Source organism: Lycium barbarum, chromosome 9, assembly GCF_019175385.1.
Source record: "Lycium barbarum isolate Lr01 chromosome 9, ASM1917538v2, whole genome shotgun sequence".
In the NCBI taxonomy this organism is placed as follows: domain Eukaryota; kingdom Viridiplantae; phylum Streptophyta; class Magnoliopsida; order Solanales; family Solanaceae; genus Lycium; species Lycium barbarum.
In genome coordinates, this window is record NC_083345.1 from 16,782,586 (window position 1) to 16,792,600 (window position 10,015).

Consider the following 10,015-nt stretch of genomic DNA (forward strand, 5'->3'; position numbering starts at 1 on the left):
CAATAATATCTGAACTAGCTTGCACGCACCACAACTATTTCACCTAGTAACCCTCCACCAACAAGTGTCGGCTGACTGCCAACTAACGCTTGCTCCCAAACTCGTAAACAGTATCTCGTTTGTCCTACAAATATGTGGAGATCGTTACAAGACCTCTTCCCACTAACGCTTGCTCCCAAATTCATAAACAAAAAATCTCATTTGTCCTACAAATATGTAGAGATCGTTGCAAGACCGCGGAGGTAGTCTCGATGATCGTTGTTTGGATTCCTTATCATACTTCTGCCGTGTAAGGCAAACTTAAAGGAAGCCATCAATAGTGATGTCATTAAATGAAAGACACAGAATGACAAATAAACTCAATAAATTAGATGTGATCACCAAAAGGAGAAAGGCAATACAGAAAATATGACTTCCGGATACTTGAAAGATAAACAAACCAAAGTATCAAAGTAACGTTTTCTTTTACTGATAAGAAATCTGGAAATGTGTAGATAAGACTCATCGGTAACTCAAACAGATGAGTCGAACAGATGATATAGATGGTTCTAAATAAGAAGGCCGCCTAAAGAAAGACAAAGCAACATCAAATGGCCATATTTAATCTTCTTCCTCTGCCTCATTCTCAGCAATGTTGAAGTATCGTAATTCATAAACATTCCTGTCCTTGTTGGAAGCAATCACCCTAAGCCAATCCCTGACGCTATTTTTCTTCAAGTACTTTTTGACAAGGTACTTGAGGTACCTGAAAAATGGAAGTAAAGATTGTAAGCCAAGCTATTATCTACTAGTCTTAGAGTGCCTGAATTCACTACTTTTAACAAGATGTTCTTTTGTTTTGGGTGGGGGGGAGGCGGACATCGCACAAACTTTTTTAATTAATCGGTTCCTCCCAAAGTAAAATCGAAATATATGTTGCACATTCACCTCTCTTTAGACTATCAGTTCCTATTACAAGCAGCATATAGACTATCACTTGAACCTAAGATGCGTAAGTGATGCTAATAAGTGGTTGATGTCACTTCCCAACAAGCTTAGAAACATAAAACAGATGAAACAAGATACACCACTATAGATTCTACTCAGCTGCATAAAATGTATTTAAAAGATGATGAATTTCATCAGAGCCCAACAAGACTACTTGAAAATATGCTTCTGCACCCTGAAGGATGAGTATATACCATGATTACACCTATCTCTTTCAAGTTAAAAACAAAACAATTCTTCAAAAACTATTTTCACAGGTAATATGACATAATCCGAGTGTATTACATGGTCATGGATGTAAAAGAAGAAATCAACAAAATTGCACTTGACGCAAACTAATGGACACAAGTGAAAGGCTAGGTTGCAGTCTAATTGGTCTCGCCAACAGCTGCCTATTTAAGAATCCACTTCACTGAGAAGTGCTAAATAATTTAGCTAATGCTCATTGACAATCTGTTCCATAATTTTAGGAAGAGCTGTGAGGATTATTATAATAACATTATGTACATACCGTAATCAAGTTACAAATAATTACAAGATATTATGCCACCATTTTCATCCTATTGTTTCTTGGTTTTTCAATGTAAATAGGTTAATGCATTAGACAGAAAACAGTAGAATGACATAAAACCATCATCCTCGGTGTGAAAACTCCAGAGTAGAAGGGAAAGCTTGACGAGATTTGCAGTCCAGGGAACTCTAACCAAAATAAACAGCGAGAGAGATCTCTTTTTAAAACCATTAACAACCGGCTCCAAAGCTCAATTTATAAGTGACTGCACTATTACAAATAAGAACTCTTTGTAAAGCATGGATAAGCCATGATAAAAAAGAAGGCTATAATAAGTTACTGTCAATATGTCAATGTGAAAATAATCAAACAACAAATGCCAACCCCGATTGCCTAATCTGGAGTCACGCATAGTCATTTAAATGTAGAGCGCATAGACTATCTGCTCTATAAGTTTGGAAGGAGCCACAAGGATTATTACAATACCCAGTTCAAGTTAAAAATGTTTACAAGCTATTAAACTGCCGTTTTAGTTCTGTTGTTTCTCATTATACCTCAATGGAAATAGGATAATGTTTTGGATAAACAAAAAACAGAATGACATAAAACAATCATCTTCAGAGTGAAAAAATCCAGAATGGAACAGTAGTCCCTCCAAAATTTGCAGTCTGGGGAACACTTGACTAAATTAAATAGCAAAAAGGACCTCCTTTTTAAACCCATTAACAACTGATTCAAAGCTCACTATATGAATGACTGCACTATTACAAATAAGAACTATTTGCAAGGTCTATGACAAGTGAAAACAAAACCAAACTATAATGAAAGACGACCACAACTAGTAATTTAGGATCCACACATAGTTTTCTAAAACAAACCCAATTGAGAATGAGTCAAAATACTAAAATTAAACGAAACGAGGAGTCATAATATAGACGTGTACCTCTTGGAAAAAGCGGAATCGCAAGTGACAGTAATCTTATGCTTGTCACGAGTGACGGTAACGGAATCCCCAAGAGCACCAGCTTTTCCACCAACCTTAATTCTCTCCTGAAGGAACTTATCAAGAGAAGCAATCTCCATAATCCCATCATCCACTGGCTTCGTACAGTCAATCACAAAGGTAGCTCCCTTCTTCTTCCCTCCCTTAGCTGCTACTGCTCGGCTCATCTTTACACTCTCTCTCTTTCTCTTACACTGTCATTCCAATAGTGAAAACAAAACAACTATCAACAACAACAACAACATCGGGTCCGAGAAGGGTGGAGTGTACCAGACCTTACCCCCCTCCTTGACAAGGTAGAGAGACTGTTTCCGATAGGCACTCAGCTCAAAGAAAGACGCAAATGGAAGGCAGTAGCAACAAGCATAAACAATAGCAAGATAATAATCTAAGAATTTTACACTTTTTTCTGGAATTCTTTTCACTTTATTTGAAAATCAGCGTTTGGTCATGCAAATGGAAACACCTAAATCCTTATTTTCACTTTCAGTACATTCAAACAACCAAATATTATTTGCAAAAACTATAACCAAACATAACTCCAACTTCAAAATTCCAAATAAAGTGAAAAATATTAAATGCCTAAGTAATAATGGAGGCTAAAGAAACAACAGATAGTAAATAGAAATCAAAGAATGCGAAAATACAAGAATAATAATACAACAATCATCAGATCTATATAAAAAAAAAAAAAGGAGCATAGTTATTACGTATTGTAAGAGAAAGAGTTTGAGCATACGTACAGGATTAAACTCGACGGCTCTACTGTCAATGAATGAAAGAGTAGTGACTATGATTTAATTAGGGTTTTTCCTCTTGTGGCCCGGGGCCCCAAACCTAATCCGGTTTCACCCGTTTCCATTTTTTAAGTTGTAGGTCAATAGCACTTTTGGTCCCTGATAAAATTTGATTTTGCCTTTTGAGATATTTGATAATACATATACAGGCCTCGAAATTAGCCTCAGCTGACATGTATTCCTTTCAACTTTGGATGTGCGCAAGTAGGCATCTCAAATTGAACACGTAGATACAAATGTCGACGTGACTTATAAATTTTAGAGGTGTCTAGATGATCGTTTTGTAAGTTGAAATGTCCAATTGATAAAGTGGAGACAATTTGAGGTGTCTACTTGTGCACACATAAAGTTGGAGGCATACTTGCCAGTTGAGGCCAAGTTTGAGGGCCTATTTATGTATTATGTCTTTGATTACTATGTTTAACTTTTAATTAATTGAGATGAAAGGATGTGGTGCAGCGGATAGCGCTGCTCCTCCCTTAACTAAAGGTCTCGGGTTTGAGCCCTGGGTATGAAAAAATTCTTAGTGGGGAACGTTTTCCCCAAATGGGGCCCTACGCGGCGCGAATCCAAATATAAAAGGGTTCCAATGTGGATATCGGACATCGGGTGGGAAACCAAAAAATTGAGATGTGAATTTTTTATGGCTTTGCAATTTTTCTTCTTCTCTCGTCTCTGACATAATTTAAGAAAATTACATAAAATTATCTAAAGGAAATTTTATGTATCTTTCGAGTAACTCGTTTAAGAAAAAAAACAAAAAATTGTATGTATTTTCGAGTAAGTCGTATAAGAAAATAACAAAAATTGATGTATCAAAAAAGAATTGTTACAAGAAACAAAACTTCCTACTTAAAAAAAATGATTAAAAAAAGATAACAAATTAAACTTCTAAGAAAACATGGGTAAGATTAGGGCTGTTCAACACTGAATCGTTATGGATAACCCAACCGTAAAATTGGCTTGTCGTTTTATTGGTATTGGGTTGTCCGATTAACGATTAGTGAACGGATTAAAACTTTATAGTTAACGACTTATCGGTACGGGGTGAATTACGCAATTTCCTTGTTGGATAACCGTTAACCCATTAAAAGTTATCATATTTATATTTTTCCATAGGTATATAAAATATGTATTCCACTGTTCTAATTAAGTAGTCCACATCTCAGCTTATTTTATGTGATTCATATTGTTAGTTTTTGGTGGATGATTTGGATTGATTTGTTTCCATGTCTTAGTCATCTGTTTCATTCGACATTTGATACACATATTAACACGTACAAGAGAAGAATACACTGGATCACTGAGCTGGACAGTTCACGTTTATTTTGCAACATCTCAGATTTGGTGGGAAAAGTAGTTAGTTAGTTAGTTAGTTTCCATTTTGTTGCATAATTTTGAATTATTTGAATTCCTGTAATTTCCTTAATGTTAGTAGTTAAATAGGAAATTGTATGGAGGGAAACACACTTATGATATGATATGATATTGGTCCTCAACCTCTCTCTCTCTCTCTCTCTCATCTGTTTTTCTCTAAAATTCTCTCTTCTATCAACTCCTATCTCTTCTCTTCTCTTGTTTCTTCTTCCTCTCTTTCAAAATCAGTTTCGATACCAGTAATTTGGTATCAATTGGTATCAGAGCAGCTATCCTCACAGTCAAATGGGTCCTCGCAAAACAGCAGAAACAGCCATCGAAAATCCTTTCGCAATTGCTCAGGAACAATACGAAGATCTCGCTGCTCAGCAGTTGGAGCTTCGTGCTGTAATGGAGCAGAAACACCAGGAGATGCGTGAGGAAATGGATAAAAAGCAAGCGGAGTTACTTCATGTGGTTAACTCTCTCAAAAACTCAGTGGGTGGAATCCAGCTTCAACAGAAGGGTAAGGAGACCACTACAGCTTCCAATTCAAACTCTAAAGGTATAAATCAGTCCCCAGGTCACGGGATATTAGGATCTAATCCCTATACTACTAGTCATAATCGAGGACATAATTTACCATTTCCCTGATTTAATGGTGAAAACTTATAAACATGGTTGTATAGAATCGAACATTATTTCTCAGTTGATGATACTCCCTTGAGTCTTTGTATCAAACTCATAGCAATGAATTTAGAAGATGAAGCATTAGCTTGGCACCAATCGTACTTGAAATGTAGAGACACACCTATCTTACCTAACTGGGAGGAATATATAGCAGCTTTGGTTGAAACTTTTGGTGATGACTTTGCTAATCCTATGATAGAACTCAAACAATTGAGACAAATTGGTACTGTGAGGGAATTCGAGTTTGCTTTTGACAAGTTGTTAGCTCAATGTGATCTTACTACTGAGCAAGCCATTTCCTGTTTTTTGGGAGGATTGAAGGAGGAGTTAGTTGGTACTGTATTGATGCATGAACCTCACACCTTACCTAAGGCTTACAGATTAGCCAGGTTAACTGAGGCTACTTTAGTTGCTAATGTTAGAGCTCAGAAAGCTTCTGGTCCAGCTCAAGTGAGTAACAAAAGAGCATTTGTAGATGCACCTGTGGCCAGGACTAGCATCCCTAATTACAATTAAGGATCTAGGTTGGCTTTGCCTGCTCATGTGGCAACCACAAACACCAGATCTAGAAGGGTTATTTCTCCTGCTGAGATGCAAGCCAAGAGAGCCCAAGGGTTGTGCTATTGGTGTGAGGACAAGTATACTCCTGGCCATAAATGTAACTTGCCTAAGCAGCTTTTTGTGCTAGAGTTGGAAGACTCTGAAGGGGAGGATTTGACCAGCAAATTAGAATCCTCAGAAGTAGACATAAATGGTGAGACAAATAATCCTGCTGAAGGGGACACCCCTATGATTTCATTTTGTGCTTTGTCTAGTCTGCAAAGGGCTCAGACTATACATGTCATAGGGTATAATGACAAGAGGCTTGTGCAAATTTTGGTGGATGGGGGGAGTGCACACAATTTTATTGATGTGGAATCAGTAAGGAAGCTGGGGTGTACTGTGGAACCTACCCAGGCCAGTTCTGTAAGCTTGGGTAACAATACTAAGGAGGTGACTTTAGGGGTGGTAAGGGATTTTCAATGGATACTGCAAGGCACCACATACAGTTTTGATCTTATTGTCTTCCCAGTGGGCAAGTATGATATAGTCTTAGGAGCATTATTGTAACGACCCGTTTGGTCGTTTAGCACTTTAAAACTACGAAAAGGGTATGAGACTATATTGTATTTATTTATATAATTTTAATATATGAAATGGTGCATGAATTAGTTAAGTAAGTAAGTGGGCCAAGCCCACTACCCTTTTTATCTGTGCACGTTATATTCCAAAAGAAAGAGGAAAAAATAGAAGGAAAAATTATTCACTTATTTCTAACCTAGAGGGGAGAAAAAGGACGAACAGAAGGGGCGTTGTTAGTTAATGTTGAAGGAGCAGTGAAGTTTTATTTTATTTCCACCAAATACAAAGGCAATCAGGTATAGTACAATTAACTTTTATATACTCCTACAAGAAAATATGTTGCAGAAAGTTTAGTTTAGTATGGTAGTTATGGCAATTTTTGTACTAAGGATTTGGTCTATGGAGGAGTAAATCACGTGCAGCAGTACACTGCTAACAACAGTGGCTGGCAGTGGAAAGGACGAGCAGGTGGGAAATAATGGCAGCCCACTTTCGTCCTTTTTCCTCTATTTTAAATGCAATCTATGACTTTCTATATATATATATATATATATATATATAACAAAAAAAAAATTGAAAATTTCTCACGTTTTCCTCCCTACATTGACTGCACAGTATGTCTTTTTCTTCTTCTTTATAGTGAATTCACGGATTGGGTTTAGCATTTTTGTCCGAGTTAAAACATTGGGTAAATTAAAGGTTTCGAGTCCTAGTCCTAAGAAAGGAGAGTTAATGATTTGAGAGTTCATTTATGCATGAAATTGACCAATTTTAAAAATATATGATCCTTAGATAATGGGTGAAATTATTTTTCAATAAAAATTCCAATCTTGCCCTTGTGGGCCCAAGGCCACTTTTTGGGGTGCGTTTTTGGGTTTTGAATATAAATATAGCAATATGGGTGTCCTTAGATTCATATTCTAGCGTAGATCGCATATTTTATAGATTTTGATCGTTCAGAGGCTCTACGCAAAGGGAAGACATTAGTTTGATTGTTCGTGGCACCGCTCAGCATTGAGGTAGGTTACGGTCTGCTTTAGTTAGACTCTGATTAGAGAATCGTATGTAGTTGTAGTAATTGACGGGGATATCATGTTAGGCCTTCGGGCATGGAGTGGAGGTGAATTCCAAGTAAGTTGGTTCTGTCAGCTGTTATGTGGGCTTGTTGCCATATGTGTTATTTTATGTGATTATCACCTGTTTGTATCTCCGTCACATACTAGCTCACTCATCACGTGGAAAGGAATTGTAATATTGATAATTGAACAGTGGACAGTAATATGACTTGTACTTGTTGATTGTATATTGGTGATATGTGTTGAGACTGATATCATGCATGACATACTTTCCATATTATTTTTGTGATGATGGTGAGGTGAGTGATTGAGAGACTCCGAGGTCCTTGCCGAAGATTGAGAGTGACAGAGAGACTCCGAGGTCTTTGCCGGAGATTGAGAGTGATTGATAGCCTCCGAGGTTTCTGCCGGAGAGCACGAGTGGTACATGGACTTCGCGGGTCCCCCATGGGTCATGGCTTTGAGGCACTGCCCTTAGCATGTGTGTACGAGAGTGGAGTGAGAGAGGTGACTATTGCATTGCATTCATCCACTCATATATTTGACTGATCATTTGGTGAATTATATCTGTCTTGGTTGATTTCATGATTCCTTTACACTTTACTTGTATATGATACGTGACCATACCTGTTTGCTCTATGTGCTACTTGTTGGTTTCAACTTCTTCATGCGTTATCTAATCATTGTCGGCCTATGATGCTTACCGGTACAAGTGTTGTACTGATACTACTCTTGCTGCACTTTTGTTGAGTGCAGAGTACGATCCAGGTTCCAGTTCTACACCCCGTGGCTGATACGCGAGGGTGACATCTTTCAGTCATTCAGGGTGAGCTACTTGGTCATCCGTGGCTCCTGAAGTACCTCCTCTATTTATTTCTGTTTTTGTATTCGACAGACAATATGTAGCCTTCGAGTATTTTCAGACTTCTATTCCGTACTATGTTAGCGCTCTTGTACCCTTTGACCAGATTTTGGGGTTGTCGTGACATTTCTAGTTATGATAAGTATTTAAGACTTGATAACTTATTCTTATTTAATTTTCCACTTATTTAACTTGTTATCAGTAATGTGATTCGCCTACTCGGAGGGATAGTATAGGTGCCACCATGACTCGCGAATTGGGTCGTGACAATTATGGATGAAAACATTGGGTCCTGTAACCACCGACTACAATAAGCTAACTATGACCTTTGACTGCCAAGGCAAACATCATGTGTTGAAGGGAATTTCTGAAAACTGCAAGTTGGTAAGTTCCAAGGCTATGAACGAGTTACCTAAGCAGGATATGCAAATGTTTATGTTGCAAATACTGCCAATTGATATAGGAGGACAGGAGTTAGGACAACTGAATTCACTACATCGGAACAAGGAGAAAACTGTTCCTACTGCGATAGATAAACTGCTCCACCAATATCAATAATTATTTGCTAAACCTAAGTCTCTACCACCATCTAGGGGTACCTTTGACCACAGGATTCCCCTCCAACCTGGCTCCAAAGCTGTCAACATCAGGCCCTATAGGTATTCTGCTATGAAGAAGGATATTATAGAAAAATTAGTGAAGGATATGATGCAACAAGGGGTTATTCAATACCGTCATAGTCCTTTTGCTTCACCTATGGTTTTAGTAAGCAAAAAGGATGGGAGATGGAGACTATGTGTGGACTATAGAGAGGTAAACCAGTGCACCATCAAGGATAAATTCCCTATACCTATCATTGATGATTTGCTGGATGAATTAGCTGGTGCTACCATTTTCTCTAAGGTGGATTTAAGATCTGGATATCACCAGATCAGGATGTGGCCTGAGGATGTCCATAAAACAACCTTTAAAACACATATGGGCCACTATGAATTCCTAGTAATGCCATTTGGCCTCACAAATGCACCTTCCCCCTTTCAAGGACTAATGAACCATGTGTTTCAGCAATACTTGAGGAAGTTTGTGTTGGTCTTTTTTTATGACATTTTGATATACAGTCTCACTCTAGAGGATCATGTGGGGCATCTGAAAGCTGTGTTTGACCTCATAGTTCATAATCATTTGTTGGCCAAACAGTCTAAATGTGCTTTTGGGGTTCCAAGAGTTGAGTACTTGGGGCATTTTATCACTGCTGAGGGAATTTCTACTGACCCTAAGAAGATCCTAGCAGTGCAACAGTGGCGCACTCCTACTAATCTCAAACAGCTTAGAGGGTCCCTAGGCTTGGCCGGCTACTACAGGAAGTTTATTAAGGGGTATGGGATCATCAGCAGGCCCTTGAATGATTTGCTCAAGAAAGATAGCTTCTTATGGACAGACAGTGCTAGTGCTGCTTTTGCTAAGTTGAAAGAAGCCCTCACATCTGCACCTGTTCTTGGCCTCCCTAATTACAATCTTCCCTTTTTGATTGAAACGGATGCTAGTGGGACTGGAATAGGTGTTGTCCTAATGCAAGGTGGTCACCCCATTGCTTATATCAGTAAGGGTCTT

At 38.1% G+C, this 10,015-nt stretch overlaps 1 protein-coding gene across 1 annotated transcript; it reads right to left on the reverse strand.

Moving 5' to 3' along the window:
• Window positions 1–458: 458 nt before the first annotated feature.
• On the reverse strand, window positions 459–3,387 carry LOC132610445 (large ribosomal subunit protein eL22y-like). Its single transcript, XM_060324738.1, has 3 exons — window positions 3,245–3,387; window positions 2,442–2,695; window positions 459–745 (listed from the first exon to the last, which is right to left on the reverse strand). Exons 2-3 carry the CDS (start codon window positions 2,666–2,668, stop codon window positions 601–603), a joined length of 372 nt encoding a protein of 123 aa, XP_060180721.1. The 5' UTR covers window positions 2,669–2,695; window positions 3,245–3,387; the 3' UTR covers window positions 459–600.
• Between the last annotated feature and the right edge of the window lie 6,628 nt (window positions 3,388–10,015).

Bases quoted from the DNA above. Each gene is read 5' to 3' on its own strand.
- LOC132610445 (XM_060324738.1), bottom strand. From the start codon at position 2,668: ATGAGCCGAGCAGTAGCAGCTAAGGGAGGGAAGAAGAAGGGAGCTACC. The intron at 746-2,441 runs GTACACGTCTAT...TCCATTTTTCAG, and splicing joins GATTCCGCTTTTTCCAAGAG to GTACCTCAAGTACCTTGTCA.